General features: G+C 35.0%; 2 protein-coding genes across 2 annotated transcripts; both read left to right on the top strand.

The window, feature by feature from the left end:
- The first annotated feature begins 6,674 nt into the window (after positions 1-6,674).
- On the top strand, positions 6,675-8,066 carry LOC118488253 (G-type lectin S-receptor-like serine/threonine-protein kinase At4g27290). Its single transcript, XM_035985516.1, has one exon. It carries the CDS (start codon positions 6,675-6,677, stop codon positions 8,064-8,066), a length of 1,392 nt encoding a protein of 463 aa, XP_035841409.1.
- A 386-nt stretch (positions 8,067-8,452) lies between these two features.
- On the top strand, positions 8,453-10,109 carry LOC110919668 (G-type lectin S-receptor-like serine/threonine-protein kinase SD1-1). Its single transcript, XM_022163932.2, has 6 exons — positions 8,453-8,552; positions 8,672-8,829; positions 8,913-9,123; positions 9,207-9,441; positions 9,524-9,674; positions 9,778-10,109. The coding sequence occupies exons 1-6, from the start codon at positions 8,453-8,455 to the stop codon at positions 10,090-10,092; spliced, it is 1,170 nt and encodes a 389-aa protein (XP_022019624.2). The 3' UTR covers positions 10,093-10,109.
- Positions 10,110-10,542: the final 433 nt, after the last annotated feature.

The raw sequence follows: 10,542 nt of genomic DNA, 5'->3' as shown, positions 1-10,542 counted from the left end.
CCGGGCAAGGTTAACTCACTGATCTCGTCAAGAAGGGTTAATCCCTTCCTCTCGAGGATCGCTGGCTGGATCACCGGTGGGTTGATCTCCTGCACAAGGAAACAAACCGTGACTCGTAACAAGGAGGATGGGGTGGGGGGTGCTCCTTATTACCACTCTCCGGCGTGAGAATCAGTAATCTGCTTGGGAAGCAAAGTATGATAGTAGTAGTAGTGAGAGAGTTGTGAAGAGATACCTCAAACCTGGTTTGGGGTTGGTATTTATAGCCGAGGAGTGAAGGAGGAGGATGATGGACAGACTGACGACATGTTGCACCTTTGCAGGTGTGTCAGGCTTGTCGGGTGTGGAGGTTACGCCACGTCAGTCTGTTACTTACGTAGCCCTGACAGATGACTGTCATTGGTGCTACTTGCACTGTGGTGTCAGTCCCACTTGTTGGGCGTATAGGATGCGGTGCGAGCCGCATTACTGCCTGCGGTAACATCTGATGTTACCGCGTCCCTTGCTTGTGATCAAGAAATACGCGAGACGCGGTGCCAGCCGCATCGTCGCCTGCGGTGACTGTTGCTGTTGTCCAGCTTCCTTGTATTGATAGAAGTGTTCACTGGACGCGGTGCCAGGCCGCATCGCTGTGAATACTTCCGTTTTCATACACCAGATGTGATGCTATGCCGCATCACTCTACCGTTCTCATATTCCAGGTAAGTCCTCCTCCATCACTGGACAGATTGGATTCAACCACTGTGTCAATGCGTTCCCGCACGGACATAAGTAGGTTGTTAGCTAATGGGGGTTTTGATAAGGGTAATGGTCACTCGCGGTCGATGCTGACGCGAGATTTGGGACCATACCCCTTCAATAAGGTTGTTTTTAATGATTATATAATTATAACGTTTATATTGTATAAACGCGGGTCTATAAGCTAGTACTCTATATATTTGCATCAACTATTCTGGTCATTGGCGGACCTACCTATTGGGTGGGTGGGCGGCCGTTTCCTTTCAAAAAAAAAATTAGGGTTAAATTTTGGTTAAAGTTTCGACCGCACCTATTGGAAATTTTCAATCGCCGCCCTTAGGAAAAAATCTTATGAATTTAAAAATATAATGATTCTTTAACCACTTTACTTAACAATTTAACCCAATAACTTTCGCTTTACAATTTAGCAATTAGCCCAATAACATTCCATTGTAACCAAAGCCCAATTAACCCAACTCAATTAAATTTGAAGTTAAATAAAATAACCTAACCCAACCGCCCCTTCCAATTCTTTCTCCCGCTCTCCCTCTCCAGATCGCGCATCAACCGACGCGCGCAAGCAATCAACAGGCACGACAGCAGCGGCTGCATTCTCACCGGAAAAGTTTGATTCCGGCCACCCCACCATCTTGAATCCAAAATATAACGAGATACCTTCATTTTTTTATGTTTATTTTTGTTGTTTTATGTGGTTTTAGGAGAAATAGAGTTATAGAGATGTTAAAAGGGTTTGAATTTTTATGTGTTTCGATTTTTTTTTTGTTGCTCTAGACTTTAATAGCATAATTTTGTTGTTTTGATGATTTTTTGTTGTTGTTCTAGACTTTACTAGGGCTTGAAAATTAAAATTGAAAATTATGGACTATGGTTGAACATGATTATTTATTTTGTTTAACTGTTTAGTTTTTTTTTTTTTTTTTTTTTTTTTTTTTTTTTTTTTGTGAACTTATGGATCAATTTGTATGTGATAGGAACCATGAGTAGCGAAGTTTTGGCAATATTTCTTAAGAGGAACCATTAGAGAAGTAAATCTAAATGATGTGTTGCGCAAATTTCAAAAAAAATGAAAATCCATAGGGCACAATTTTAAACATGTTTGTAATGATGTTTGACGTGTTTTTGATAGTTTTGATGTTCTTTTGTTTTACATGACTCGTCTCGATATGAACCGAATTATTTTATATACCTAGGGACCTAAAATCTTTGAAAATATTCTGCACCCCTATGGAAAAATTTCTGGGTCCGCCACTGATTTTGGTCATGGTTGATTTAATAGATTATTTTTTTGGAATTAAGATGTAAATGACAACCTGAAGTTTTCGATCAAAACAACAAAATTGTTTACACATGACTATTCTGGTCATGGTTGATTTAATAGATTCTCTATTTCAAATTGAGATAGATAATGATCACCTAAATTTAGAATAGAGTAACAAATACTAAGATCGTTTACACAGAAATAGAAACAAGGTTTTCTGTTAGAACATATTGTACCACAAAGAACGACAAAAACGTAGGTTATATAGGGGAATCGACCGAAATAATCTTTTCATGTTCAAAATTCAAGTTATTGAAAGTGGATAAACCCCTAGAAAAGCTTGAGATGTTTACAAATGCAATTTTACAAAAATTAAAAATAAAAGGTCTCGTTGTATTTTGTTTAAACTTGGTACAACTTAGATAAATTAATTAATAAATAATAAACGGGCCAAACTCGATCTTCAACTCCCATAAGTTTAACGAGCTTGAGCCTTGTCGAGCTCAGGCTCAGCTTAGGTCAGCTCGTTTACACCTTAATGTAACAAAAGAAAATCACGACCACAAGTTATGGTGCGTATAAAATAATGAGTAAAATGCTCGGATGCTCCATGTGGTTTGGTAAAATAACACCTATAATCTCTCTCTGTTGGAAATTATATGTATGCTCCCTGTGGTTTGCTCGTTTGTTACACGGATAGTCCCTAAAGTGGATGAACGTTAGTTTTCTCAGCTAAGTGAATATAAAACGCTAGAATTGCTCTTACTATCAAAAAATAATAATTAAATCATTACAAGAACTTAAAAAAAGATGGGACCCACATTTTCTTCTTCATCCTAAAACCACCACCTCCAACTTTACCACCACCGCTCACCACCTCCTTAAAGCACAACTTTCCACCACCTCCTTAAAGCACAACTTGCCACCACAACCTAAAACCGCCACTTGACACCACCACTGAAACCACCACCCTCCACCATTACCCTTCTCCACCATCACCACCCCAAAATCAACTACCACCTCCTAAAAAACCCAAACCTGCAGTACAGCCTTGGAAATCAACCACAAAGATATGCTTAATTTGAACAACACCCCCAAATTAACAAAAAAATCATGAACGCCTAAATCATCAAGCTTGTTAATCTTACCTGGTCAACAAGAAAGTCAGTTGTTTAAATAAGCTCAATCAACATACATATATAGAAAGATAATCTGGTCAACAATTTGCAGAATCCTCCCTCTTTCATTTTCTTTTGTTTACAAATCACGAGTCCTTTAATCAACAACTTTCATCGGAGACAAATCAAATCCCTCATTCTCGCGAAGATCTGCTCCCACAAATGCTTATTCGACTTCGAAGTTTTGGTGGTTGTGTGGGGATTGTTCGATTTCAATTAACATGTTTCGGTCACTGGCAATAGTGGTGTCTTTGTAGATGGTAGGACAGGAGAACTCCAGATGTGGTGACTGGTGAATGGAGGTGGTAGTATAGGTTGTTTGGTAGAGATGATAGTGACTGGAGGTGGAGGGTAGTGGTGTTCGATCAGCGGTGGCGAAATGGGGGTGGTGGCGGCGACGTAATAGGTGGGTTGTGGTGTATACTGAGATCAAAGAGAAAAGGGAGAAAAGGGGCGGTGGAAGTGGGTTCCACTATTTTATAATATTAAATCATTAAGTGGACCCCACAAACCTCTTTAATTTCTGTTTATGGTTTATTTATAAGCATTTTTTAATATAAAGGGTAGTTTAGTTATTTCACATCCACTTAGAGAAAACTAACGTCCATCCCCTTTAGGGACTATCCGAGTAACAAACGAGCAAACCACATGGAGCATACATATAATTTCAAAAGTTGAGGACTATATTTGTTATTTTACCAAACCACAAGAAGCATCCGAGCATTTTACTCTAAAATAATTTAAATTGTATAGCCTGTAAAAAAGAATTATGTGTTTCGTATGTTAAAAGAGTGCAAAAAATAGGCGATGATGTAATTATAGTACATTAAAAAGTTTTGTAGATTAATAATCTTTTGAGGTCAACACATTTATTAATATACTATATATATATATCGACCAACAATTAGTAAATGTAACAAGATTATTCATATCAATGGATTCACATTTAGAACATAAATAGTATAGAATATGATGCATTTTTAATTATTTTATTGGAGAGAATCTGATACTAATAAAAGAATATTTATATGCGATATGGTATTTTTTTTCCTCTAACATCCCTTTTAATTAATGTTAAATGACATTTTCATCTTTAATTCATTTTATAATATAATATAATAATTAATATCTATTTCTAATTTATGATTAAAAAATATACATAAGTAATCTATATATTTAAAACTATGATTTTAGTACTTCTTAAAATAAAATAGTTTAAATTACCAAAGAAAAAAAAAAGACAAACTATTATCAATATATGAAATTATCTAAAAAATCGATATATGAGTTTTTCTAACATATAAATAAAAACTAAAAAAGAGTAACTAACCAGAGGACTATCTCGCAACAAAACTAAATTTTTATTGAACTCGGTTTTAAAATGATAAACGGAAAGAACTTAACGTTTTGAAATTTTATAGATGAGATAATGTTAAGATTTGTAGCTACATAGATTTATGATGTGTTTTCAATTTAATAGGGCTAAAAAATATATTAATTTCATTTTATACCCATTTGTGACATAGTCAATTAACCTTTAACAATGAAATGATTTTATTAATCATATATAAACCTTTAACTTATATCATAACTTTACAAATACTATTTATTAATTAAATTCGCATAACAATTATTAGTAAGAATAACAAATCTAATTTATGTCATACTAATAAAATTGGCTTTTTACCAATAAAGAGAAAAAGAACAACTTAAATAATGAATTTTATAAACAGAATTGAGGTCTTAGAGATTTATTTTAAATAAAAGTTATATTTAAAAGATATACAATGATAAAAATTATTATTATTTATACATTGTTATATGTAACGTAATACATAATTTCAATATTTCATTCATATTAATAATATATAAATTTGTTTATTACATGTTTTTCAGTATTCAACATTTGTAATACACGACTATTATGATATTTTCAGTATTACTAATTAAGATGGGCCGGTTTTTGTGATAAATTAAAGTTAGTTGTGTGAACCATTATATAGTAATAGAAATTCATATATATAAAGTTTCGTTACTAATTAACATATGTCGTTAGTAATATAAAGTTTTTTTAAATATTATATAACTATATCATTTATATTGTACAAACTCGTGTAATACGTGAGTCTATAAACTAGTAGTTAATAAATAATTAACAATTAACGGGATAATAATATTGGATGCATATACTTTATTGTTTATATATTTTGGTGTTTTAAGATATGTAGTTTGTGTGGTTGCTGCAAAGAACTTATACAAGTATCTATATGCATATATAGTTAATTTCAAAATTAAAAGATGCTCAGAATGAGGATTTCACAATTTTGTTACAAGATGATTATTTATGTCATTATTTTACTTTAATTAAACACCAATATTCTCAACTTAATTTGGAGGATTTCACTATATGGATTTATGCCATGGTATGTTTGTTGACTAAATTTTAACTAAAATTGCATAGATTAGTATAAAATGTAGGTAAAATTCTGAAGATCACATTTTTCATCGTATACGGAAAAAAACGTTGACTTAAAAAAACCACTTACGGGTTTCTCTTAAAAGCGGTCCGAAGTTTTTTACATATAGTGTAAAAATCACGTTTTTCAAAAAACGATTCACATTTTCTTCTCGGTGGAAGATGCTTTGGAGCATTTAACCCACCGTCTCCCCTAAATTACTCATCTTTTATATAATTCCGTCAAATTGCATCGGCCAAACAATCGGTGCCCGTCTCTTAACCCTCACTTGTTTTAGCCATTGTTGATGTATTCGCGAGAACCATCAAAAACAAAGTATCGAGTTCCCGTCTTATTTTTCTTTCCCCTTTTCATCTTTGCATAAATTTCTTCACCATCAGGCTTAGTTTTTGGGCATCTTCACATCATTTCGGCAGAAATCACAACATACATGGAAAATGTATACCAAATTTGAAGTCTCAATCGAACATCTCCAAGAATTTATTTGGGGCAAGTGGAATCATTCCCATCTCTTTCCTGAATTTTGCCCTAATTTTATTCAGTGAATCAAGCTCATAGGTAATTATTTTTCCCTACTTCCTATTAACAATTTTTCTTTTTTAAGTTTAAGATCGCTAATAATTTATCCTTCTAAATTTTATTATAGCCACCGATTATTATTACAAGCATACCTTCTCTAAGATGGCTAGTTTTTTTCTTTTTCCTTGCTTTTTACTTATCATCTTTTCAACAATTTTTAATATATTTTCCTATAAATATTGACTTTTTATTTATATATTATCGTACTTGGAAAAATGTCAACCCTGAGATCATGGCTTACATCCTCGAAAAAAACTCGATTCATTCGTGCAGGTTTTCAATAAATTTACCCATCTTTCACACCAAGAAGCGTATCTGTCTCTAATTTAGGGTAAACAAATCAAAGGGTCAACTGTCAACATCAGAAAATCTTCTTCGATTTCTTACTCGATTAAGTATAAAAAATAAAAAGTATACCCAAAAATGTCTACTTTTTTTTGGGTATTCACAGCCCTCTACATATATGCATCAAATGCTTATCCGATCAACACCATTACTCGTTTAAAACCCACCCTGAGCCTCGGTACTCCGATCAACACCATTACTGGTTTAAAAACCACCCTGAGCCTCGGTACAACCCAAGCGTTATATGACGGTGATACATTAGTGTCTAAAAATCAAAGATTTGAATTGGGTTTTTTCTGTCCTTCAAATCCATGCAAAGATATAAAGTTTTTGGGTGTTTGGTACAAAAATATAGCACCCCTCACTGTTGTTTGGGTAGCTAATCGAAGAAGGCCGGTTCGAAGACCATCTGTGGGCGTTCATTTGGTGTTAAGTGAGTTTGGTGGTCTTGTAATACAAGATGCTAGTAGAAGAGTCATCTGGAGGAAGGTTCCTAGAGGTTATTCTCATTCTAAGACTCGTAAACCGGTTATGCAGCTTTTGGATTCTGGAAATCTTGTTGTTAGAGATTGTGATAATTCATCTTGTGGAGATAGTATCTGGGAAAGCTTTAATCTTCCGGGCGATACATTGTTGCCTGGGATGGAAGTCAGTTTGGATTATGGATCTCGGGTTGGATACCTAGCGATCACTTCGTGGAGAAAGAAAGACGATCCATCTGATGGTGATTTCAAGTTCGGGTTTGACAAGTTGGTTCATGCTCCCCAGTTGGTTCTCACAAAAGAAAATGGTGTTAGACTGTCGCGATGGGGGCCGTGGGATGGTGAAATGTTTAGTGGTATGAATTCTCTAAAGGATAATCCAGTTTTGTCGACCACATTGAGGTTTGATGATGATAAAGTTTCTTTCAAGTTCGCACCCTTTAACGAGTCCATGTTATTGAGGCTTGTCTTGAGTCCACTAGGCAGCCTTGAGTTCTTTTGGTGGAAGAGCAAGAATGATGGATGGCTAACAATTCTGACACTAAATAAAGATAACTGTGACCGGATTGGATCTTGTGGCTCTTATGGTATATGTTATAGTGATGATCCAAGTTGTAGATGCCTGGAACAAGGTTTCATGGCAATTTCATCAGTCGATTGGTGTGGATTTGAGTGCTCAAGTGGATGCAAGCGGAAACATGATCTGAATTGCTCCAATGGAGATGGATTTTTGAAGTATGAACAAATGAAATTGCCTGATAATTCAACTGTATGGGGTGCTATGAGCACCGAAGACTGTGAGAACAAGTGTTTAAAAGAATGCAACTGCATGGCATACACTAGCTTGAACATGTATGGGAATGGGAGTATTTGTGTTGTTTGGTTTGATGATCTCAATGATTTGCGAGTGATTCATGGAGGTGGAAATGATCTTTACATACGCATGTCACACATCGAGCTAGGTATTATTTTCTTCCAACTTATTTAGCTTAGTTTTTCGCAAGTTCTTGAAATAGATGGCAATCTGATTGTCATCTGTTACTATTGAAGTTAAACTATTCTTTTGTGCTTGTCAATTGATGGCTGATTGCCATCTGTTACTGTCACTAGAAGCTGAGTAATATCACATGAATTTATGAGAACACAATCATTTATGGTGGTCAAATTCATGTGTGGGTGTTTCTCAACGTAACGCTAACTGAGCACATTACATGGCTCGCAAGTATGTTATATACGTTCTTTCGCTGCCTTTGCATACTTAAAGAAGAATACATTAGGATGCTTAATGATGTCTGCTAGACAATTTAATTTTGTGACAATGCTATATTTGACTTGATTAATTTTTATTAAATGTTTCAATAATCAGATTCTATCATGCACAAGAAGAGGAAGAAAGTAATATTCATTGTGGCTATTGTTTTCTTGTCTGCAACTGCTTTTGTACTTCTACTTGCTGCTATGATTCGATTTCGCTGTATCCTAAAAAAATCAAAGAAAAAAGGTACTACTCTTTTCATCTTTCATAAAATATTCTATATATTCATGTTTTTCCCTTCTCATCTGTGTTCTCTAAATTTGCTTCACTGTATTTAGCATCAGTACAGGAACATAGTGCATTGGCAGAATTTAGATCTCAAGAGGAAGATACAGCTGATTGTCATTTCTATGAATTGGACGAAATCGCCACTGCAACTAATAACTGGTCAAGTTCTAATGAGGTTGGCGAAGGAGGGTTCGGTAGGGTCTATAAGGTAACCTTTCTATAATGTATGCCGCTGTTCAACAGAAAATGAATAATTAAAAACAAAAAATTAAAAGCATTATTCATTTTCAGGGTCAATTAGCACGTGGAGAGGAAGTAGCTGTAAAGAGGTTAGCCGACAGTTCTTGGCAAGGCATTCGGGAATTCAAAAACGAAGTCACGTTGATAGCAAAGCTTCAACATAGGAATCTTGTGAAGCTCTTGGGATATTGCATTGAAGGAAATGAAAGGATACTAGTATATGAATACCTCCCAAACCACAGCCTAGATCAAATCATTTTTGGTAAATTAATTCTCCGAATTTTTAAATTTTGATCGTACCTTCTGTACATTGTGCTTTTCTTTTCAATTTGTTGAAATGTGTAGATCAAGTCAAGAGAAGGCTCTTAAAGTGGGATGTTCGTTTCAAGATTATCAAAGGAGTGACAAAAGGGCTTCTATATCTCCATGACGATTCGAGACTCAGAATAATACATCGCGACTTAAAAGCAAGTAATATTTTGCTGGATAAAGATATGAACCCCAAGATTTCTGACTTTGGATTGGCAAGAATTCTCGCAAGTGAGAAAGAGGAAACGACAAACCGAGTAATTGGAACACAGTAAGAATGCATTCTAGACCTCTGCCTACCTTTTTCATGAGAAAACACGACTATTGAATCTAAACTACTTTCTTTTGTCTAGTGGTTATATGCCTCCAGAATATATAATGAACGGCCATTTTTCGACCAAATCTGATGTCTATAGCTTTGGAGTTTTGGTCTTGGAGATAATAAGTGGGAAAAAGAATTGGGGATTTCATCATCCTGATCATAATCTAAACCTGCTAGGTCATGTAAGTACTTAAGTTATATTCCTTGGTTGTTAATAGGCAAAAACCATATTACTTATTCATGTAGCATCTTTTTCAATTAAATTTTGATTAACGTTTATTTCAGGCATGGAAGTTGTGGACTGCAGGACGACCCCTAGAACTAATGGACCCGGTATTAGTTGAGTCGGCCTTTCAGAAGGATGAGGTGATAAAGTGTATACATATTGGTTTGTTATGTGTTCAAAAGCAGCCTGAAGATCGGCCTACAATGTCTGAGGTTGTCAACATGGAACAAGGTGATAATTTTGTTTCGGTACGCCAACCAGACGAACCTGGTTTCTATGCTGGTAGGTCTTTAATTGGAATAGGGATTTCTACAATAGAAAGGGAGCTTAACAGTGTAAATGAGGTAACGATGACGACTATAGCTGGACGATAGGTCAGAAGAACTAAATTCGTACTTTTCAGATAAGAAGGATACTAGTGCAGACTATGTAAATGGATCTTTAGAAGCATACAGCTGGTATAATGATCGAAATTTGCATCCTTGATATTTACTGTTGTTTTTCGTCTTGTTGTACCAAAAATTGGGATGCAGATCTCGATCATTTTTCTGTTGTTTTATCATGTATGTGCACTGCTGAGAAACTTTTATGATGTTATACTGCACATCTTTATGTGATTTCATATCCACCTTAGCAACTAGCCAAGGGTCACAAAGATATCACATTAGGTTTTGAACAATGGAAAATACACCGGATTTAAAATCTACCTTAACCAATCTTTAGAAAACAGAACCTTGCTTCAACTATATACCGACAACAAAAATCCGCTCCTCCTGAAAAGATCTAAGCCGTTAGAGGATTTTAATTAATGGAGTATTATGAAT

The sequence above is a fragment of the Helianthus annuus genome, chromosome 16 (assembly GCF_002127325.2).
Source record: "Helianthus annuus cultivar XRQ/B chromosome 16, HanXRQr2.0-SUNRISE, whole genome shotgun sequence".
Lineage (NCBI taxonomy): Eukaryota > Viridiplantae > Streptophyta > Magnoliopsida > Asterales > Asteraceae > Helianthus > Helianthus annuus.
Note: the sequence above shows the minus strand (reverse complement) of the source record. Positions and strands in the feature narration are given on the sequence as shown.